The sequence below is a fragment of the Salmo salar genome, chromosome 05 (assembly GCF_965601325.2).
Source record: "Salmo salar chromosome 05, fSalSal1, whole genome shotgun sequence".
NCBI classification, from domain to species: Eukaryota; Metazoa; Chordata; class Actinopteri; order Salmoniformes; family Salmonidae; genus Salmo; species Salmo salar.
The window spans coordinates 63,435,737-63,459,458 of NC_138295.1; the positions used below are offsets into that span (position 1 = coordinate 63,435,737).

At 42.2% G+C, this 23,722-nt stretch overlaps 2 protein-coding genes across 3 annotated transcripts in view; one reads left to right on the top strand and one right to left on the bottom strand.

The window, feature by feature from the left end:
• Window positions 1–404: 404 nt before the first annotated feature.
• LOC106605385 (integrin alpha-8) overlaps window positions 405–23,722 on the bottom strand; it is a 54,798-nt gene continuing 31,480 nt past the window's right edge. The window contains exons 22-30 of the mRNA XM_045718509.2: window positions 21,849–21,928; window positions 21,422–21,502; window positions 20,339–20,444; window positions 19,552–19,710; window positions 9,474–9,587; window positions 9,242–9,355; window positions 9,016–9,117; window positions 4,046–4,168; window positions 405–3,939 (exon numbers count right to left, since the gene is read on the bottom strand). Of these exons, the coding sequence (XP_045574465.2) occupies window positions 3,853–3,939; window positions 4,046–4,168; window positions 9,016–9,117; window positions 9,242–9,355; window positions 9,474–9,587; window positions 19,552–19,710; window positions 20,339–20,444; window positions 21,422–21,502; window positions 21,849–21,928 (966 nt within the window). The 3' untranslated portion in view covers window positions 405–3,852. The remainder of the gene's footprint in view (window positions 3,940–4,045; window positions 4,169–9,015; window positions 9,118–9,241; window positions 9,356–9,473; window positions 9,588–19,551; window positions 19,711–20,338; window positions 20,445–21,421; window positions 21,503–21,848; window positions 21,929–23,722) is intronic.
• On the top strand, window positions 10,316–19,269 carry LOC106605427 (uncharacterized). Of its 2 annotated transcripts, XM_014201068.3 has the most exons (21): window positions 10,319–10,558; window positions 11,249–11,311; window positions 13,841–13,903; window positions 14,002–14,064; window positions 14,143–14,205; window positions 14,347–14,409; window positions 14,535–14,618; window positions 14,733–14,816; window positions 14,962–15,024; window positions 15,169–15,231; window positions 15,324–15,407; window positions 15,574–15,636; window positions 15,780–15,842; window positions 17,195–17,257; window positions 17,350–17,433; window positions 17,601–17,663; window positions 17,809–17,871; window positions 17,948–18,010; window positions 18,251–18,304; window positions 18,407–18,535; window positions 18,927–19,269. In XM_014201068.3, exons 1-21 carry the CDS (start codon window positions 10,354–10,356, stop codon window positions 19,232–19,234), a joined length of 1,851 nt encoding a protein of 616 aa, XP_014056543.1. In that variant the 5' UTR covers window positions 10,319–10,353; the 3' UTR covers window positions 19,235–19,269. The 2 variants fall into 2 exon arrangements, with proteins under 2 accessions (XP_082831494.1, XP_014056543.1); XM_082975368.1 differs by lacking the exon at window positions 11,249–11,311 and having other exon boundaries at window positions 10,316–10,558.

Here is a 23,722-nt window from a genome sequence, read left to right on the forward strand (position 1 = left end):
TGTTCAATACAACTGCAGTATTCCTCTGGAGAGGCTACTGAGATAGCATTTGGGTGAGTTGAGTTCTCCTTCGCTGTGACTCGCAGCTCTCTTCTGCCCTCTGATGTCAGATGTCTTCTCTGCTGTACTGTCCAGCTTTCCTGTTGTTGCTTCTGCGATAGCTGGAATGAGTCCATTCTAGACCTACCTTAGCTTCGCTGATGGAATAGGTCAATGTAGAAAGTGATAGTTGGGGTGGGAGGGGCAGTGAGGGTTGATCAAACAGGGGGGGAAATGTTATTGTTTTTTTATTGATTGTATTGGTTATGATGTGATTCAAAAAAAACAATTGTTCACAATAAAAATATAGTGATAAGAGACAGCGAGGAACCACACCTTAATACAGTAAACAATATTAGAAAATGTAGACTTGGAAATTAAGGACACTTTATTTCAATAATCTTTCAGTATTCTTCAGTACAAAAACAAGACACAAATCAAATTTGTGACAAAAATCCTTCATATTTACATTCTGTGAATTAATAGAAGTGAAGTAAATTGAAATTAAGTTTGAACCTTACTCCCTAATGGCTCTATACAATCAGATCCACTTTAGCCGACATCTGCATAGTGGTTGTTTTGGCGGTGTTGGAGATGTAACTGCGCTAGAGCTGCCAAATCCACAAGCGGCTCCTAGCATTATACCTAAAGCGGACATTACCATTGGCTGCACAGCGTCGCATTAAGAGAAATCCCATGTTGCCTTGTTTACAAGTTCGAACACTAGAATGTGAGATGTAATCTTCACCTCGAACAGGCTGATAGAAAGCCTCATTATTTAGTTGAATGATTTTTAATTTGAGCGTCATTATTTCTATATAGCCTACACTTTCTCGTTTTGAACTTTAACGCCAGTGGGACGGTGTGGCTTCATGACAGTGATCAAGAGCAGCTGCTCACCGATTTGACTGCTCCAATGCAGTTACACCTCCGACACTGCCAAAACATCAGCTATTTTTCTACCCAAGCCTTTTTTCACTTTAGTGGATAAGCTTATATCTTTTTGGGGGGAGCGGTGGGAGTCCAAGAATACGTAAAGCATTCCTCCAGAGAGATAGAACACACTAGCTCTTCCTAACGTTATGTATTATTACTGGCCAGCGAATATACAAAATATTGTTTACTGGCTTCACACCCCAGAAACTGACTGGTGTCAAACAGAAGTCAACTCCTATTTCTCTTCCTCTTTGTCAGCTTTAGTCATCTCCAATCTTACTCTTTCAGCTTTGCGCTATACATCCAATCCAATTGTGGTCAATACTCTTAAAATTTGGCCTTAATTCCGTCAACACTTTAAATTATGTGATTTCTCTATTCAAGATCCTATATGTAATAATCACCTCTTCCTTCCAGTCAAACTGGATTCAGCTTGAAGTCTGTGGCAGAGGAATGGCCTTACTAAGTTTAGAGACCTTTATATAGATGGCACCTTTGCCAATTTTGATGACCTCGCTATCAAATGTAATTACCCCATTCAAGTGTATTTAGGTATTTCCAAATGTAGGTATTTTTTTGATAATCATGTCCCTTGATAACCCGTCACTTAATAAAATTCGATCTGAGTGGGAAAAGGAACTTGGTTGAGAGACCTCGGACGAAGTCTAGAATAGTGCCTTACTTAGGGTAAATGGAAGCTCCTCTTGTGCCCGGCTCAGCCTTATACAGTTTAAGGTACTTCACTGTATCCATTCCACTAAGGCCAGACTCTCCAAATTCTACCCAAATATTGATGGTACATGTCACAGGTGTAAAAGCTCCTTGGCGCATTTGACTCACATATTCTGGTCTTGTCCCCATCTGGCAGACTACTGGTCCACTATATTTAAAACACTTTCTGAAGCATTTGATATAGAGTGGCAGCCTAGTGCAGAAATTGCAATTTTTGGAGAACCAAACAATCCTTCCCTGACCAATAGACAGCTAGACGCCATTGCCTTTGCCTCCCTGTTGGCACGCAGAAGGATTCTATTGGATCTATCAATCCTCCCTCAGCCTCTCTTTGGCCCAACTAATTTTCCTAAAATTAGACAAAATTAAGTAGACCATTCAAGGGTCAACCAACTAATTTTATTCCAGCTGGGACCTGATGATATCCTATTAGTACTGCTGGCCCCACCCCCAGCCTTTGAGGTTACTGCTATATTGGCCAAGAAGATCACCAAACCACCTGAAATTATTAGGCATTTACATTTTTGCTTTGTATTGAAGTAATATTATATACTTTAGTGTTGTGTTTTCTGATATGTAACTCAATGACTTTCCCTTTTTAAATGTGATTGGAATCATTCTGGGTTTGTCGGCTAGTTATGCAGTGTTGGCTAGTGCCAATTAACAATGGGTCTGATTGAATCTAGGCCTAAACCTCTCACATTGGATAATGCTAATGTTAATGCAATTCCTTTTGTATTTAGCCCAGTCCCACGTTCTTTTTTTAAACAGTTGGACCCGTTATAAACACTTCTCTCTTTCAACACTTACAGTGCCTTCGGAAAGTATTCAGACCCCTTGACTATTTCCACATTTTGTTATTTTACACCCTTATTCTAAAATTTATTAAATTGTTTTTTCCCCCTCATCAATCTACACACAATACTCCATAATGACAAAGCAAAAACAGATCTTTAGTCATTTTTGCTCATTTATTTTAAAAGAAACCGGAAATATCACATTTACATAAGTAGTCAGACCCTTTACTCAGTACTTTGCTGAAGCTCCTTTGGCAGATTCGAGGGAAAGAACAGAGCAAATTACAGAGAGATCCTTGATGAAAACCTGCTTCAGAGCGCTTAGGACCTCAGACTGAGTTAAGGGTCTGAATACGTATGTAAATGTAATAGTTATGTTTTAGATTTTTAAGAAATGTGCAAACATTTCTAAAAATCTGTTCTTGCTTTGTCATTATGGGGTATTGTGTGTAGATTGATGAGGGAAAATAACGATTTAATGAATTTTAGGATAAGGCTGTAACGTTACAAAATGTGGGAAAAGTCAAGGGTTCTGAATACTTTCCGAAGGCACACACACTAATATACCAACAAAAACACTCACATAGACAATAGTATACTAACTAAACAATATACACAAACAATTTGAACATCAAGTTCTAATAAAATAATACCAGTGTAAACACGCTTCAGTATCACACAGAATGTCCCAATATTGCACATACACCATCCATAGATATATACAGCCTCCTGTGTGTGTGTTTGCGTGTGTGTGTGCATGCGTGCGTTTGCGTGTGTATTCGCGTGTGTGCATGTGTGTGTGATTGATCAATGATGGAATGTATTTAACAGTGAAAGCAGGCGGACACCAAGTCACTGACATCAGATGGTAACTCCACTTGTAGTAAGCCAGGCTGGTTAACTCTAACTGAATTATCCAACCATACAGATCCCCAAGTAGTCTAACCCACAGAGGCAAGCGGTGCATAGAAACATATTCAACTACAAGCAGGGTTAGAACCAGAGTCCATTCTACTGTCCAAAATTGTGTTGAGGCCTCATATACATCCAAGTCGTTGTGTTTGCTTAAATAGTGTTAATGTGTGTAGTTCCGTCTGTGTGCATTGTTCCCAGTCTCTCTGGTGCTGTTTGAATACCAGTCTTAATGTCACTTCAGCCTTTGGTCTGTGAGCTTGCAGTCCACTCACTGATGACAGATCAGCTTTAAAAGGGGTAAATAACCTTTGATCTGTGAGTTTGCAGTCTGCCTGCAGATCTTATTTCAGTTTAATAACACTCAAGAGGTGGAACTCATCCCAAACAGCCTCTTCGAATCAGGAACTGGTCTCCATGGCGCCAGTGGGTGTTCTTAGGCATCTGCTAATTGGTCAGAGGTCAGCTGCTCACGGTCTGACACGTCATCCGCTGGCGGCCGTGCCCGGTCAAAGAACCCACACTGAGGAAGAGAGGGTTAAGTTATACTAAAGTCCTTGTGTGTGTGTGTGTGTGTGTGTGTGTGTGTGTGTGTGTGTGTGTGTGTGTGTGTGTGTGTGTGTGTGTACCTTCCACATGGCCAGTGTTAGCATGGCCAGGACCAGCAGTCCCAGTAGGATGGCCAGGATGATGACCCACAGAGGAACAGCAAACGCCACATCAGGAGTCCCCCACAGCACCAGTGTACCCATCTATAACACACACACACACACACACACAATCACAGTTAGTTGCAGGCTGGATGGGGTTCATGGTAAGGGTTATTGTAGGTACTAGTTAGGGTGGATGTCACATCTTACTGAAGTGGTGTGTTAAGGGTAAGAAGGAGGTCTGGAGGCTATAGGGCAGGGTACAGGTAAGAGTTAGTGTTAGGGGTATCTTATTGAAGTGGTGTGTTGGGGTAAGAAGGAGGTCTGGAGGCTATAGGGCAGGGTACAGGTAAGGGTTAGTGTTAGGGGTAAGAAGGAGGTCTGGAGGCTATAGGGCAGGGTACAGGTAAGGGTTAGTGTTAGGGGTATCTTATTGAAGTGGTGTGTTGGGGTAAGGAGGAGGTCTGGAGGCTATAGGGCAGGGTACAGGTAAGGGTTAGTGTTAGGGGTATCTTATTGAAGTGGTGTGTTAGGGGTAAGAAGGAGGTCTGGAGGCTATAGGGCAGGGTACAGGTAAGGGTTAGTGTTAGGGGTATCTTATTGAAGTGGTGTGTTGGGGTAAGAAGGAGGTCTGGAGGCTATAGGGCAGGGTACAGGTAAGGGTTAGTGTTAGGGGTATCTTATTGAAGTGGTGTGTTAGGGGTAAGAAGGAGGTCTGGAGGTGGTAGGGCAGGGTACAGGTAAGGGTTAGTGTTAGGGGTATCTTATTGAAGTGGTGTGTTGGGGTAAGGAGGAGGTCTGGAGGCTATAGGGCAGGGTACAGGTAAGGGTTAGTGTTAGGGGTAAGAAGGAGGTCTGGAGGCTATAGGGCAGGGTACAGGTAAGGGTTAGTGTTAGGGGTATCTTATTGAAGTGGTGTGTTGGGGTAAGGAGGAGGTCTGGAGGCTATAGGGCAGGGTACAGGTAAGGGTTAGTGTTAGGGGTATCTTATTGAAGTGGTGTGTTGGGGTAAGAAGGAGGTCTGGAGGCTATAGGGCAGGGTACAGGTAAGGGTTAGTGTTAGGGGTATCTTATTGAAGTGGTGTGTTAGGGGTAAGAAGGAGGTCTGGAGGCTATAGGGCAGGGTACAGGTAAGGGTTCGTGTTAGGGGTATCTTATTGAAGTGGTGTGTTGGGGTAAGCAGAAGGGCTGGAGGTGGTAGGGCAGGGTACACTCTTAGAATTAGTGGTGACTAAGAACCCTGGAGATCCTTGAGGAACCATTGATAATCAATGGTTCACACTTGCACCTATGGTTAGGTTCTTGGAGCATGCGCAGACCAGCTGGCTGGTGTGTTTACGGACATATTCAATCAATCCTTATCCCAGTGTGCTGTCCCCACATGCTTCAAGAGGGCCACTATTGTTCCTGTTCCCAAGAAAGCTAAGGTAACTGAGCTAAATGACTATCGCCCCGTAGCACTCACTTCCATCATCATGAAGTGCTTTGAGAGACTAGTCAAGGACCATATCACCTCCACCCTACCTGACACCCTAGACCCACTCCAATTTGCTTACCGCCCCAATAGGTCCACAGACGACGCAATCGCAATCACACTGCCCTAACCTATCTGGACAAGAGGAATACCTATGTAAGAATGCTGTTCATCAACTACAGCTCAGCATTTCAACACCATAGTACCCTCCAAACTCGTCCTTTTGCTCGAGACCCTGGGTCTCGACCCCGCCCTGTGCAACTGGGTCCTGGACTTCCTGACGGGCCGCCCCCAGGTGGTGAGGGTAGGAAACAACATCTCCACCCCGCTGATCCCCAACACTGGGCCCCCACAAGGGTGCGTTCTCAGCCCTCTCCTGTACTCCCTGTTCACCCATGACTGCGTGGCCATGCACGCCTCCAACTCAACCATCAAGTTTGCAGACGACACTACAGTGGTAGGCTTGATTACCAACAACTACGAGACGGCCTACAGGGAGGAGGTGAGGGCCATTGGAGTGTGGTGTCAGGAAAATAACCTCACACTCAATGTCAACAAAACAAAGGAGATGATCGTGGACTTCAGGAAACAGCAGAAGGAGCAGCCCCCTATCCACATCAACGGGACAGTAGTGGAGAAGGTGGAAAGTTTTAAGTTCCTCGGCGTACACATCACGGACAAACTGAAATGGTCCACCCACACAGACAGTGTGGTGAAGAGGGCGCAGCAGCGCCTGGTATGGCAACTGCTCCACCCACAACCGTAAGGCTCTCCAGAGGGTAGTGAGGTCTGCACAACGCATCACCGGGGGCAAACTACCTGCCCTCCAGGACACCTACACCACCCGATGTCAAAGGAAGGCCAAAAAGACCATCAAGGACAAAAACCACCCGAGCCACTGCCTGTTCACCCCGCTATCATCCAGAAGGCGAGGTCAGTACAGGTGCATCAAAGCTGGGACCGAGAGACTGAAAAACAGCTTCTATCTCAAGGCCATCAGACTGTTAAACAGCCATCACTAACATAGAGTGGCTGCTGCTAACATACTGACTAAAATCTCTAGCCACTTTAATAATTAAAAATTGGATGTAATAAATGTATCACTAGCCACTTTAAACAATGCCACTTTATATAATGTTTACATACCCTACATTACTCATCTCATATGTATATACTGTACTCTATACCATCTACTGCATCTGCCTATGCCGTTCGGCCATCGCTCATCCACATATTTTTATGTACATATTCTTATTCATTCCTTTACACTTGTGTGTATAAGGTAGTTGTTGTGAAATTGTTAGATTACTTGTTAGATATTACTGCATGGTTGGAACTGGAAGCACAAGCATTTCGCTACACTCGCATTAACATCTGCTAACCATGTGTATGTGACAAATAAAATTGTATTTTATTTGATGTTTCAATGTAGCAAAACCCTTGACTGGAGGCATGGCTTAGTAGGGGCGTGGCTTTCAGATAGATCTTTTTAGGGGGTAAATGTCATTCCTGTTCATCTGTTCTGATGTCATCATATGTTAAGGTTGAACACTGACAGTTTTGCTTCAATGGGGCTTACAGAGGTGTATGAGCTCCTCAAGAGCATACGCAAATCCCAAAGTTGGAATAGTTACCACTTTATAACTATATGAATGAATGAATTACATTTTATTTTTGTGTCAAATCGCCAATCGGCAACCCATCCCTTATGGGATTAATTGACACATAAACAATCATTACAATAAGTCACTATGGTAATTCAATTATAATTCTTCTTCCGGTGTTCCCTACATTGCACATTGCATAAAGTGGTGTTTTGCGGGTACTATTTAATGAAGCTGCTAGTTGAGGACTTGTGAGGCGTCTGTTTCTCAAACTAGACACTCTAATGTACTTGTCTTCTTGCTCAGTTGTGCACCGGGGAATCTCACTCCTCTTTCTATTCTGGTTAGAGCCAGTTTGCGCTGTTCTGTGAAGGGAGTAGTACACAGCGCTGTACGAGATCTTCAGTTTCTTAGCAATTTCTCACATGGAATAGCCTTAATTTCTCAGAACAAGAACAGACTGACGAGTTTCAGAAGAAAGGTCTTTGTTTCTGGCCATTTTAAGCCTGTAATGGAACCCACAAGTGCTGATGCTCCAGATACTCAACTAGTCTAAAGAAGGCCAGTTAAATTGCTTCTTTAAATCAGCACAACAGTTTTCAGCTGTGCTAACATAATTGCAAAATGTTTTTCTAATGATCTATTAGCCTTTTAAAATGATAAACTTGGATTAGCTAACACAACGTGCCATTGGAACACAGGAGTGACAGTTGCTGATAATGGGCCTCTGTATGCCTATGTAGATATTCCATTAAAAAAAATCTGCCGTTTCCAGCAACAATAGTCATTTACAACATTAACAATGTCTACACTTTATTTCTGATCAATTTGATGTTATTTTAATGGACAAAAAGTGACCCCAAACTTTTGGACGGTATTGTATGTATATGTAATCAGCAATGTTAATATCATTATTATTTTATTAGAATATGTAATATGCAGTGTATAAACTTAACATGATGAGCAGGAATGACATTTACTTGTAATGGGTGGCCAAATAAGCCATGCCTCCAATCTTCTGATAGGCTCGCAGCCTCTACAATATATTATTGAAAAGGTTCAAAATGTAACCCCTCCCATCACAAAAAGGTTCCGGTTTCAACCTTTACATTACATTTACATTTAACAGGGGTTTAAACAGGGGTTCCTCAAAGACCAATGGTGTAAAGTACTTAAGTAAAAATACTTTAAAGTACTACTTAAGTTGTTTTCTGGGTATCTGTAATTGACTTTACTATTTATATTTTGACAACTTTTACTTCACTACATTCCTAAAGAAAATAATGTACTTTTTACTCCATACATTTTACTGTACCTGACACCCAAAAGTACATTTTGAATGCTTAGCAGGACTGGAAAATGGTCCAATTAACGCACTTATCAAGACAGCACATGGTCATCCCTTCTGCCTCTGATCTGGCGGACTCACTAAACACAAACGTACTCTTTTGTAAATGATGTGTGAGTGTTGGAGAGTGCCCCTGGCTATCCATACATTTTTAAAACAAGAAAATGGTGCCACCTCCTTTGCTCAATAGAAGGAATTTGAAATGATTTATACTTTTACTTTTGATACTTAAGTACATTTAGAAACAAATAATTCTGGACTTTTACTCAAGTAGTATTTTACTGGGTGACTTTTACTTTTACTTGAGTAACTTTCTATTAAGATATCTATTCTTTTACTCAAGTATGACAATTGGGACCTTTTTCCACCACTGTCAAATACCCTTTTCAGAGGGGTTCCTCAAGGAACCTTTTTGAACTGGAAAAGTTCCCTGTGTGGCAATTTTTTGAATCTCAGAAGGTTCTTCCAGGCTCCTTTTCTTCTAAGAGTGTAGAGGTATGGGGTAGTATTAGGGGTATCTTACTGAAGTGGTGTGTTGGGGTAAGGAGGAGGGTTGGAGGCGGTAGGGCAGGGCCGTCACTCTGAAGGACACGGTAGAGTTGAGGAGGTATGGGTCGTTACGTCTCTGCAAGGTGAATAGATATTATAGATACTTTATTTCTTAATACTAATAATAACATTAATACATACAATACTAATACTCCCAGTAGTACATAAGTCTGGGTTTATGTTTGTGTGCTTGTGCTCACCTGGAGGAAGGTGTGAGCCCAGAGTCGGGAGCGGATCTTGACTACAGCGCTCTGACCACGGTCCAACCGCCCGACCACACACAGAACTCTTAGACAAATGATGTTACTGCAGTTCTACAGAGAGGGAGAGAGAGAGAGAGTTCATATACATTCCAAAACTGCTGCTGTATACCAAACAAGCTGACAGTGAAATCCAAGGCTGCTGATAATGAAGGGCACGTATTGTAAGTACCAGGGTCTTGCTGCTGTAGGGCTGGGCAGCGCTGGTGGCTCGTCTGTAGCGGTGAGGAGAGCTACTGTTTCTCAGAAAGCCCAACAATTCTGGAGTGTCCTGGACAGAGGATGTCTGAGCGAGAGAGAGACAGAAAAAGAGAGATAGAGCGAGCGTGAGAGCGAGACAGAGGGGAGAAAATGAAGTCACATTATTACAAACCACTTTTAAGACCAACCAATCATCTAAACATAAAACACCACAGGTACACACTTACAGTACCTTGCTAAAGTATTCATACCCATGTAACTTATTATGTTATTTTTTAAAGCCAATTTTTACTCTTAAACTAATTTAAGAGGCTGAATAGTTATACAACTAATATATATACAACTAATATATATAAAAAAAAATAGTTATCACATTTTTATTATAATTTGTTTTTATTGAATTTTTATTCGACTTTGACATTACATAGTATTTTGTGCAGACAAACAATTACAATGAAGTCCATTTGAATCCCACTTTCTAACACAATAAAATGTGAAGAAATCCAAGGGGTATGAACACTTTTGCAAGGCATACATAGGCCTACACATTGTAGATGACACACTGTCTAGTAGCCTGACCAGCAGCCGTGTAGTCAGTTTTCTACCTCGGGGAACAAGAAGAGACCAAACAACACAGGGATTCAGGGTTACTCTGGTTCTCTTTATGTTTGATCAGATGTCCTTGGTGCTATTTTTACATCCACCACATGTTGACTTCTCACGTAGTGGGCTAGTTCTTGTTGATGCGTTTCAATAAAGATTCCCCATTCCCCATCCCCCCCCCCCCCTCTTTTTGCTGGTACTGAGACTCATAGACATTACATTACTATTGAACTAAGGCATCATTCAAAATGAGGGGTGTTGTAGCTATGCTGGTGCTGATGTTCTATCTGTCTGGGGCCTGGGCTGAGGTAGAGAGTAAAGGAGGGACGGATCAGATTGACCAGAACATTCTATTCACTACCATAGATGCTGTCTGGGATGAGCTGAAAGACCTGAGACTCATGCTGAACAACACAAAGAAACGAGTAGAGAAGTTGGAGAATAAGAACACAGGTACTGTAATAATGCACATATAGACAGAGAAAGAAAGAAAGAACAAAGGTAGCCTAATAATACAGGTAATGAAACTGATCACACTGTAAAAATAAGTAGTGCTTGCTTAACTCTCATTCTGTATTGATTGATAAGTTTGGACATTTATGTTGGTGCCATTTCAGTCCTGGGGGACAGGGTGGTCAAGCTGAAGACAGAACACATATAATCATCATTAGATGTCATTTCTTCAATGGATTTAGATAATAATTCACTCAATAGAAAAGTCAGCTGCTGATATGGCTCATACACAGGCTACAGTATATCATTAACGCTCAAGCAGCAGAACTGACAGACCTAGACGACAGACTAAGTGCCAATGTGATACTGACGTTCGATTTACAGATCTAAAACGAAGGTGATAACAAAATGCTAATTTTACAAAATACGATTTAGTTAATTAGCTTAATCAAAAATGTACAGCTGTGGATTTTGCTGGACATTTTATGATAATGTCCAAAACAAGTTCCCTTATGATTTCAGGCCAGAGTTACCGCAAAGGGATTGCTTAGCACAGGGGTTCCCATCTTTCTTTAAATGTAGACTTTATAAGAACTACTGTGCCTCAGATGAGCATAGCTAATTTCAGGGAGAAATAAATAAAGCTTTGTTTTAGCTGCATCTCAGCTACATATTTCCATGCTATTTCAGCCCTGGAAAACAGAGTGACAGCCAGTGAGAGCCAGGTGGTGGAACTGAAGAAAGAGAATGCAGGTAATAAGGAGAGGAGACTACTATGAATAAACATGATGTAGCACATGTTTTAGCATATGTGATATAAGATTCTGTAAGTGAAGTAGTGAACTTGTAATTTTAAAAAGCTCTATGTCACATTGCTGATCTATTCACTCTCTTCCAATTCACCAGTGGATACAGTTACTACTAGAAGTTATAGCACGAGAATTATCAACAGCGAAAATGAATGGTGCTATGTAAGTGCCTGCAGAAAGTATTCATACCCCTTGACTTATCCACATTTTGTTGTGTTAAAGACTGAATTCAAAATGGATTAAAAAAAATGTTTAATCTCACCCATTTACACACAATACCCCATAATGACATTAGACATTTTAGCAAATTTATTGAAAATGAAATACAGAAATATCAAATTTACATAAATATGCACACCCCTGAGTCGATACTTTGTAGAAGCACCTTAGTCAGCGATTACAGCTGTGAGTGTTTTTGGGAAAGTCTCTAAGAGCTTTGCACACCTGGATTGTACAATATTTGCACATTATACTTTTTTTTTTTATTCATCAAGCTCTGTCAAGTTGATTGTTGATCATTGATAGACAGACATTTTCAAGTCTTAAATCGGTTTGAAAATCTATGGCAAGTCAAAACTGTAACTAGACATTCAATGTCGTCTTGGTAAGCAACTCCAGTGTAGATTTGGCCTTGTGTTTTAGATTATTGTTCTGCTGAAAGGTGAATTCATCTCCCAGTGTCTGTTGGAAAGTAGGTTTTCCTCTAGGATTTTGCCTGTGCTTATAGCTGTATACCGTTTATTTTATAAACTAAAAAAACAACTCCCCAGTCCTTGCCGATGACAAGCATACCCATAACATGACCCATAACATGACCCATAACATGACCCATAACAATATGCTTGAAAATATGAAGAGTGGTACTCAGTGATGTGTTGTGATGGATTCCCCCCAAATAAAACGATTTGTATTCAGGACAAAAAGTTCATTTCTTTGCCATATTTTTTGCAGTATTACTTAAGTGCCTTGTTGCAAAAAGATGCAAGTTTTGTTCTATTTTTATTCTGCACAGGCTTCCTTCTTTTCACTCTGTCAATTAGGTTAGTATTGTGGAGTAACTACAATGTTGTTGATTCATCTTCAGTTTTCTCCTATCACAGCCATTAAACTCTTTAACTGTTTTAAAAATCACCATTGGTCTCATGGTGAAAACCCTGAGCGGTTTCCTTTTTTATTTAATTTTTTATTTAACCTTTATTTAACTCTGCAAGTCAGTTAAGAACAAATTCTTATTTACAATGACGGCCTACACCGGCCAAACCCGGATGACGCTGGGCCAATTGTGCGCCGCCCTATGGGATTCCCAATCACTGCTGGATGTGAAACAGCCTGGATTTGATTCCTTCCTCTCCTACAACTGAGTTAGGAAGGACGCCTATATCTTGTATTGATACACCACCCAAAGCCTAATTAATAACTTTAAAATGCTCAAAGGGATATTCAGCGTCTGCTTTTTTTATTTGTTCACATCTACCAATCGGTGCCCTTCTTTGCGAAGCATTGAAAAACCTCCCTGGTCTTTGTGGTTGAATCTGTGCTTGAAATTCACTACTCGATTGAGGGACCTTACAGATAATTGTATGTGTGGGGTACAGAGACGATGTAGTCATTCAAAAATCATGTTAACCAATTTTATTGAACACGGAATGAGTCCATGCAATTTATTATGTGATTTGTGAAGCACATTTTTACTCCTGAACTTATTTAGGCATGCCATAACAAAGGGGTTGAATACTTATTGACTCAAGACATTTCAGCTTTACATTTTTTATTAATTAAAAACATTTTCTACAAACAAAATTCCACTTTGACATTATGCGATATTGTGTGTAGGTCAGCGACACAATATCTCAATTTAATAAATGTTTAATTCAGGCTATAACACAACAAAATGTGGAAAAAGTAAAGGGGTGTGAATACTTTCTTTAGGCACTATATATATATATATATATATATACTATATATATATATATATATATATATATATATACACATACACACACACACACACCTATTTCAATATTTGTTTTACTTTCTTTACTTTCAGCCCCATGGGGAAGGGGTGGTATGGTGAGGGTTTTCTATGGTTGCCAGGGTGGGCGGTGGGTGACTGACGAGCAACCCTTGTTGCTAGGGGGGGTTGGGAAGGGGTGGGAAACATGGGGGTAGGGGGGGTGTATGGAGACATGTTGCCTGGGGGAATGGGATGGGAAGTTGGGGGAGGCCCACTTCTTTTTTATTTTCCTGTTTATACTGAATTTACTATTTATTGTTAAACTCTGTATGTATTTCTTACAGTCTTTTGTTGCTGTTTGAGCGGCAGGTTACAAGTTTTCGAAACGTATACTTTTGAAATGGATAATGTACCTGTAGTCCCCCACAACAAATAAATAACTAAAACAATTATCATTTGGTCACAAAAAAACAGTAATGGTCGATATGTTCAGCAATGTTTATTTTCATGCTACTTCAGCCCTGGAGGCCAGAATGACAGCCAGTGAGAGACAGGTGGACGAAGTGAAGAAAGAGAATGCAGGTAAAACACTAATATAAACTTCACCCTCATGTATTCTAACAGTAAATAACACTTGCAACTAATAAAGCATTCTACACTATCCAACTCTATGATTTTAGTCTTGGAGGCCAGAGTGACAGCCAGTGAGAGTCAGGTGGCGGAACTGAAGAAAGAGAATGCAGGTACAGTAAGATAAGCTATATTGTGAAAACGTGTGTTTTTCTGTTAATTTACTGTTAATTACTTTCATACTACTTCAGCCATGGAGGTCAGATTGACAACCAGTGAGAGCCAGCTGAAGGATCTGAAGGGAAAGAATGCAGGTGACTAAAATGTTTTACTTGTAAGAACTACTACATACTGTATATTCCTCACCTGAACATGATTCAGCTAATTTCAGGATATGAAAAGCAATGTAGCAAAGTTACATCAGGGTTTATTGTTTTTATCATAAAAAATGATAGACCTGGAGGCCAGAGTGACAGCCAGTGAGAGCCAGGTGGAGGACTTGAAGAAACAGAATACAGGTAATAACGAGATGTTTTAAAAAAGATATATTGACTTAACTTTCTCAATAGAAACAACAACATATTGGATATTGCCTATTACATACGGATGTTACATATCGTCTACTATGTTTCTATGATTCCAGGCCAAGCAGCACTATTGTTATCCTTGGGAAGCCGATTAACCACCCTTCAGAGCCAGGTGGCAGAACTGAAGAAAGAGAATGCAGGTAATAATTAAATGTGTTCTGATGAACTATTAAGTTAATAATTTTGCTCAATAGAAGAAGAAAAATAATCACAGTTCTGGATAATGCCTTTTTACTAGATTTCTATAATTCCAGATCAAGCAGCAGAACTGTCAGCCCTGGAGAACACAGTGACAGCCAGTGAGAACCAGGTGGCAGAGCTGATGGCAGAAAATGCAGGTGACTAAAATGTTCTACTTATCAGAGCTAATGCATGTATGCCTCACCTGAACATGATTCAGCTAATGTTAGGATGTGATGAAGCAAAGCGATGTAACAAAGCTACATCACTGTTTATTGTTTTCTTGTATGCATTATTTTCTAGCCCTGGAGGCCAGAGTGACAGCCAGTGAGAGTCATGTGGCAGAACTGAAGGGAAAGAACGCAGGTGACTATTTATCATTACTTATAAGAACTACCACGGATAGGTCTCACTTTAACATGATTCAGTTTATTTCAGGACATTATAAAGCTACATCTTGGTTTAACCTTTTATGTTATACATTTTGTTCCTGCATAAATTATTTTCTAGCCCTGGAGGCCAGAGTGACAGCCAGTGAGAGCCAGGTGGAGGAGCTGGAGAAAGAGAATGCAGGTAATGATGACATGTGAATTGAAAATAATTCAGTTAATAATTAATTGCCTAGAAAGATGAACAACTTTGGATATTGACTCATGTGATTAAAGACCAAGCAGCTGAACTGTTATCCTTGGGGAGCAGAGTGACAACCCTTCAGAGCCAGGTGGCAGAACTGAAGAAAGAGAATGCAGGTGACTAAAATGTTTCACTTATAAGAACGACTACATGTATTCTTCACCTGAACATAATAAGATTACGCTCATTTCAAGATATGACAAACCAAAGCGATGTAACAAAGCTACATCATGGCTTATCATTTTCAAAATAAATAATTTTCTTGCATAAATGATCTTCTAGCCCTGGAGGCCAGAGTGACAGCCAGTGAGAACCAGGTGGCAGAGCTGATGGGAAAGAATACAGGTGACAATTTTTTTACGTATAAGAGCTACTACGTGTACGCCTCACCTGAACATGATTCAGCTAATGTTAGGACGTGATGAAGCAAAGCGATGTAACAAAGCTACATCACTGTTTATTGTTTTCTTGTATGGATTATTTTCTAGCCCTGGAGGCCAGAGTGACAGCCAGTGAGAGTCATGTGGCAGAACTGAAGGGAAAGAACGCAGGTGACTATATACACTATATTTACAAAAGTATGTGGACACCCATTCAAATTAGTGGATTCGGCTATTTCAGCCACACCGTTGCTGCCAGGTGTATAAAATCGAGCATACAGCCATTCAATCTCCATAGACAACATTGGCAGTAGAATGGCCTACTGAAGAGCTCAGTGACTTTCAACGTGGCACCGTCATAGGATGCCACCTTTACAACAAGTCAGTTTGTCAAATTTGTGCCCTGCTAGAGCTGCCCGGTCAACTGTAAGTTCTGTTATTGTGAAGTGGAAACGTCTAGGAGCAACAACGGTTCAGCTGCTAAGTGGTAGGCCACACAAGCTCACAGAACGTGACCGCCTAGTGCTGAAGCGTGTAGCGCATAAAAATCGTATTTCCTTGGTTGCAGCACTCACTACTGAGTTCCAAACTGCCTGTGGAAGCAACGCCAGCACAATAACGGTTAGTCGGAAGCTTCATGAAATGGGTTTCCGTGGCCGAACAGCTGCACACAAGCCTAAGATCACCATGCACAGTACTAAGTGTCGGCTGGAGTGGTGTAAAGCTCACCACCATTGGACTCTGGAGCAGCGGAAACACGTTCTCTGGACAAATGAATCACGCTTCACCATCTGGCAGTCCGACGGACGAATCTGGGTTTAGCGGATGCCAGGAGAACGCTACCTGCCCCAATGCATAGTGCCGACTGTACAGTTTGGTGGAGGAGGTATAATGGTCTGGGGCAGTTTTTCATGGTTCGAGCTAGGCCCCTTAGATCTAGTGAAATGAAATCTTAACGCTACATCATACAATTACATTCTAGATGATTCTGTGCTTCCAACTTTGTGACAACAGTTTGGGGAAGCCCCTTTCCTGTTTCAGCATGACAATGCCCCTGTGCCCAAAGCGAGGTCCATACAGAAAAGGTTTGTTGAGACCGGTGTGGAAGAACTTGACTGACCTGCACAGAGCCCTGACCTCAACCCCATCGAACACCTTTGGGATAAATTGAAACGCCGACTGCGAGCCAGGCCTAATCGCCCAATGTCATCGCTCGACCTCACTAATGCTCTTGCTGCTGAATGGAAGCAAGTCACCGGAGGCAAATGTTTCAACATCTCATGGAAAGCCTTCCCAGAAGAGTGTAGGCTGTTATAGCAGCAAAGGGTGGAACTCCATATTAATCCCCATAATTTTGGAATGAGATGTTCAATGAGCAGGTGTCCACATACTTTTACTTATAAGAACTACTATGTATAGGTCTCAATTTAACATGATTCAGCTTATTTTAGGATATGATAAAGCTCCATCTTTCTTTAACGTTTTTTAGCATAAATGATGTTCCTGCATAAACTATTTTCTAGCCCTGGAGGCCAGAGTGACAGCCAGTGAGAGCCAGGTGGAGGAGCTGGAGAAAGAGAACGCAGGTAATGATGACATGTGAATTGAAAATAATTCAGTTAATAATTAATTGCCTAGAAAGATGAACAACTTTGGATATTGACTCATGTGATTAAAGACCAAGCAGCTGAACTGTTATCCTTGGGGAGCAGAGTGACAACCCTTCAGAGCCAGGTGGCAGAACTGAAGAAAGAGAATGCAGGTGACTAAAATGTTTCACTTATAAGAACGACTACATGTATTCTTCACCTGAACATAATAAGATAACGCTCATTTCAAGATATGAAAAAACATAGCGATGTAACAAAGCTACATCATGGCTTATCATTTTAAATTATAAATTATTTTCTTGCATAAATTATTTTCTAGCCCTGGAGGCCAGAGTGACAGCCAGTGAGAACCAGGTGGAGGAGCTGAAGGGAAAGAATTCAGGTGACTAAAACATTTTACGTATCAGAGCTACTACGTGTACGCCTCACCTGAACATGATTCAGCTAATGTTAGGTCGTGATGAAGCAAAGCAATGTAACAAAGCTACATCACAGTTTATTGTTTTCTTGTATGCATTATTTTCTAGCCCTGGAGGCCAGAGTGGCAGCCAGTGAGAGTCATGTGGCAGAACTGGAGAAAAATAATGCAGGTAATGATGATAAGCAATTAGTTATGAAAAATATTCACTGGAAAGATGAACATTTCTGGAAATTCACTTGTGTTAGCCTTGAGGACCAGAGTGACAGCCAATGAGAGCAAGCTGGAGGAACTGAAGAAAGAGAATGCAGGTAATAATGAACTTTGAAAAAGTAAATCATTTGTTCAATAGAAGAAGATTTTTTTTTAAAAATCACAGCTCTGGATATTGTCCATTGCCTCACTACACTATTTATATCATTTCAGCCCAAGCTACAATCACTCTCCTGAACCGCTGACTGATCTAATCAGGATGTATCTAAGCACAGCAATGACAATAAAGCTACCTCAGAGTATCAGTTCATTAAGGTATTATTTTCTTGCTATTTCAGCCCTGGAGGCAAGATTGAGTGTCGCTGAGAGCCTGGTGGAGGAACTGAGGCTAGGTAAGAACAGATCAATTCAATCAAACCCACAGTGTGGTATGAAATGAAGACATTTTAGACATTACGGTGGACTTGACTGAATTCATTCTCATGTGTTTGCAGACAGAAGACAGGTGGCCTTTTCTGTTGGTTTGACGGACTCAGGATATGTGGGACCCTTTCAAACTGAGATCACTCTGGTCTATGAAAAAGTCTTCACCAACATCGGCAACGGTTACGACCCAAACTCTGGTACAGCTTACGCCGACAATACTACAGATGAAACTTACACAGTAACAATACTACAGGTTCACTCACACAGCAATACATCTACAACTCAGATAGAGGTATAAACACACATTCTCCATGCTCCACCACAGGAGGCTGCTGATGGTAGGACGGCTCATAATAATGTCAGGAATGGCGTGAATGGAATGGTATGTGTTTGATGTGTTCGATACCATTCACTTTAGTCCGTTCCAGTCATTACTATGAGCCCGTCCTACCCAATGAAGGTGCCACTGGATGCCTGTGGTGCCCACAGGGGCAAGCTACTGGCACCGATCCCAACCACTAACAGGCTGCTACAGTGCCTAAGAGAGACGGATAGTGCTGATCTCTCCCTGCTTCCCCTCTGATACAGGTATGTTTTCAGCACCAGTGAGAGGGGTCTACTACTTCACATTCACCTCCATGGGCCGAGAGCCTGGACAGAAAATGGGTGTTTACTTGGCCAAAAATGGAGAGCAAATGATATACAACGTCCAGGACAACTTCCATGGTGGTTATGAGTACATGACAGGTGCCGTGGCTCTGGAGCTAGAGAAAGATGATCTGGTGTACTTAAGGCTTCCTAAGGGCTGGGGGCTGTATGATGACAACTACAACCACACTGTCTTTACTGGCATCCTGCTCTTCACCACCAACCCTGCTAGGGGCCGACTCCACTAGTCCCTCTCCGTCTTCAATAAACATGGAATGAGTAACTTTGTCCTGTCATCATTAAAGCACATTCCTCAGTCATCATCACAGACATAAGCCAGACGGTAGATGACATCCTGTTACCCTATTTTATTATGAGAAGAACCAAGCTACATCAATGCTAGATCGGGTCAATACACTTTGATCTAACTGAGCTGTAATTTCACAAAAGCACTTATGCCATTGTTTCTAAAGCATTGGAGACCAATACAGGTTAATAAATATAGAACATCCGTGCATGAGTACAGTGTCATGTCCAGTCTCAGCAGGAGGTGTGGTTGTGTTACCTGCAGGCCCAGGGGGTTGAGGCTGGTGTTGCTCCGGCAGCTGATTGGTCCATCTGTTAGAACCTCGAGAGCGTAGAGCAGGTGTTCATCACGGAAACGAGATGGCCAGCCCACCTGGAGCTCCGCCTCCCGGATACTACTGGGACCTGAGTTATGGAGCTGAGAGAGTAAGAGGGAAAAGAGAGACAGGAGAGACAGAGAGATGAGAGGAAGAGAGAGAGGGAGAAGGGGAGTAGAGAGAGGGAAGAAGAAAGAAAGAGAGAGTGAGAGCGAGCGAGAGCGAGAGAGAGTATGAGAACACCAAGCCACTCAGCTTAGCCCCTTTCCACACACTCATTAAATCTGAGGGTGATGATGGTGAGTCACCCAAACAGGACATGCTCTCAGTGCTCCAGGCAGGAATTCTCGGAGAGAGAAACTCTGGCCGACCTAACTATAACCAGCTGGACAGACTGCAGGACAGGAACACTGCAGCCCCAAACCCTGCAGACATCCAGCAGATGTCCCCCTTCACTGCATCTTCAACACACACACACACACACACACACACACACACACACACACACACACACACACACACACACACACACACACACACACACACACACACACACACACACACACACACACACACACACACACACACACGTCTGATCCCCCCTCTTATCCCCCCCCCCCTCTCTCTTCCTTTATGACAGTAATTACCACTGTTCAGTGTTCAGGAGGCCTTTGATCAGACAGCAGCCAGTACTTACAGGGCTACTGCTTTTACTGTGTGTGTATGTACCTCGTAGATGTGTGTGACCTGGGGTCCTACGTCATCCTCTTTGACCGGATTCTCTTTGGGCTCCCAGTGAGGAAACGGAAGAACCACCTGAGAGGGATGACACACCCTGGAAAGGGAGAGAGAGAGGTAGAGAGAAGAAAGAAAGAAAGAAAGAAAGAAAGAAAGAAAGAAAGAAAGAAAGAAAGAAAGAAAGAAAGAAAAAGAGGATCGATAGAGAAAGAAAGAGAAGAGAGAGAGTATGAGAACAAATGATATGGAGAGCAAATGATTTACAACGTCCAGGACAACTTGGGGGGGTGAACACCAAGCCACGCCGCTGCCAAACACAACTTACCCAACGCCGATTGGACCTTAACCTCCCGCCCCCCACACCCACAGCCCCCCACGGATCACTGTCTGTTTGTGTGTACAACTTCCTTAGACCCAGCCAAGTCACTCTGGGGTCCCGGCTTTGAAGTGTGTTTGTGTGTGAGGGGGGATAGTAAAACAAGGAACATTCGGACAAGTGGGGACTGACAAGGAAAAAGGCTATTTTAGGCTTGGGAGTTAGGGTTAGGGTTACAATTAGCATTAGGGGTTAGGCTTAGGAGTTAGGGTAACGTTTAGTTTTAGGGTTAGGGGTTAAGCTTAGCGTTAAGGTTAGGGTTAGGTTAACGGTTAGGGAAAATAGGAGTTTGAATGGGAATCAATGTTTTGTTCCCCACAAGGATAGTAAATCAAACATGTGTTTGTGTGTGTGTGTGTGTGTGTGTGTGTGTGTGTGTGTGTGTGTGTGTGTGTGTGTGTGTGTGTGTGTGTGTGTGTGTGTGTGTGTGTGTGTGTGTGTGTGACCAAGTAGCACTAGCACTGGCCCAAGTGTGCATGATTAGCATACACAGACTAACATACACATACATGATTAACATACAGACTCAACCACACTGAGCAATAGAAATACAGCAAACTAGATGAGCCTGTCTAACCTACATGGCATGAGACAAAGTGATACACTGTACGACAACAAAGTGCATCAAACACAGCAAAGATATTCTACTGTCACAGGGTTAGAGAAAAGATCAACCAGAACAGAGATGTGTCACTCACCCCCTCAGGTCTAGCTGAGCTCTCGCAGAGATGGAGAGAGACAGACTGACTGGGTTGCTCTTGGAGTTGTCTTCGTTTGAACTGTAAGATAAGAGGCACACGAGTCAGTAAAGATGTTTGGATGTAATGTCTGCACCATGGCCTGACGATGTATGGTGTGTGTGCATGTATGCGTGTGCGAGTAAATGAGTGAGTGAACATGTGTTTGTGGCGAGGTGAACAGTCAATGTTTTGTCTCGTCTGTCTCGACGCTCTTTGTTTGAGAAAGCCACAGAAATACTCAGAATTCTGACAGAGGTTCCTTTTTATTGTTATGTGTGTCACAGCTCTTCAGCAGTGTGTGTGTGTGTGTGTGTGTGTGTGTGTGTGTGTGTGTGTGTGCGTGTGTGTGTGTGTGTGTGTGTGTGTGTGTGTGTGTGTGTGTCACCTGTGGATCTGTAGGTCAAAGTCAACGTGAGGACCGGCATCATCCAGCCTTTGGACAGCAAACCTTAAACCTACAGATACCTGGAGACAGAGACATTGAGACAAAGAGAGAGGGACAGAGACAGAGAGTCAGAGAGAGACGAATCAAAGTCTGTGTCAGTGACATCTGTAAGTGTTCAGTTAAAGGGAACAGCCTTCGAACCCCATGTACAGTTTCCCTTTGTTAAAACTAACCAGGACCTGGTCATGGTGTGTGTATCTGGGTTATGTATCTGTATTGTGTTTGTGTGTCTCAGTTGGAGGATCAGTACAGATCTGTGCGCTGAGACAGACCAGATCCCTTCCCCTCTAGTCTTTAGACCCCAGTTAAACCCCCTCTACCCTTGCTTAACTCACACCATGTGGAGGGCTTAGTTCATAACCATGAGTATGATAATGGCTTCTTGCGTTTGTGTAATAATGTTCTCATGAACAACATGTTAGACACTAGTCAATGCCGGAAACTCTTAAACACTCGCTAAAACTACAAGGGAGAAGCCTGAGGGTGGAAACTCATTAGGACTCCAAAGTCAAAGAGACTTTATTGCACATACGAGAGAGAATCAGTAAAACTCAACAGAGACGAGGAAAGACCAAATGGGTCTAAATCACTGAGGTCCCCAGGCTGAGAGAAAGAGAGAGAGACAGACAGAGTGACACATGATTATCTCTCTCCCCAAATCTGGAAAACATTGATTTCCTGTCGCTTCTCTCCCATGTTCTGAACAGCCCCAACACCACTATAAAACTGTATAACGTGGATCTACTGTAGAACCCACCATAGTACAGAGACAGTGTTTGTCAAGGAAATGATCTAATGCATCGACCAATCATCGACCATGGCTCTGTGACTGTTCTCACATTCCTTGATGTAAGAGCAGGGATTGACGCTGTCGACCAAACTAACAGACAGGTATCAATTTGTTTTTCTGGCCAGTGTGACCTCTGATTGCTCCAAGGCTATATATGGTGTTCCACAGGGCTCTGTGCAGGGGCCGTTTCTGTTCACATTATACATGCTGACCATCTGGCAGAGGTGGCACCACAGGCCCCAGAGTTGTGTAGCGGAAAACAAAATTCTGGGGTACATCGTTTTTCCTGATCTGGTAACCTAACCAGGTAAAACTCCGGCCCTTATACGGTATGACGTGATTCATCTGTTGAATATGGGCTATGATGGGACCAGAGTTTTTCTAATCAGGTCACATGGTTTTAAAAAACTCCTGGCCTTGGGGAGGATGAAAGCCCTGTTAAACTGCAGCAACCTTGTACTTGTTCTTATGAATTATATTTTAAAGAAGCACTAGGGGGGTCCTATACAGAGACACTCAGAAAGCTACATGATTGGATAATAAAACTCACAGGGCTGAGCTTGCTTTATGCAGGTTTGCATCATGTAGTCCTGCTCCTGCTCAACTGTAATACTAATAACAAAATGTACTCACAGTCTATGTTCAGCTATTGTGTCTATTGATTAATTAAAGTTTATACTCTTGGATTGAAAAAGTCTAGCTAACCTGGTTAGCCCAAGTTTAAATATAAACCAAATGTAATCCCATTGGGCTATAAATAGCCTACACAACGTTACCGCTTCGTTTACCCTGGCCAGAGGGACAGGGCCCATAGGAGGCTCGACTATGCAGCTGCTGTTGTTAGTAGCCTACAGTTGATCAGACTCAAAAATGGTCTCGTTACCATGCAACACATCATGTCAGATCGCTAATGTTTAGGAGTAAAGGCTGCTCCATTGATGTAAGAATTTTTGCTTGTGTCTGTTGGGAGTGATGTGCTATCAGCTCGCTAAATAAATACCAGAGGAAAATGGAGAGTGCCTTG

Coding starts and splice junctions, on each gene's coding strand:
- LOC106605427 (XM_014201068.3), top strand. CDS start 10,354: ATGAGGGGTGTTGTAGCTATGCTGGTGCTGATGTTCTATCTGTCTGGG. Junction 13,904..14,001: donor AGTGAAGAAAGAGAATGCAG/GTAAAACACTAA, acceptor CTATGATTTTAG/TCTTGGAGGCCAGAGTGACA. Junction 18,536..18,926: donor CGGTTACGACCCAAACTCTG/GTACAGCTTACG, acceptor CCTCTGATACAG/GTATGTTTTCAGCACCAGTG.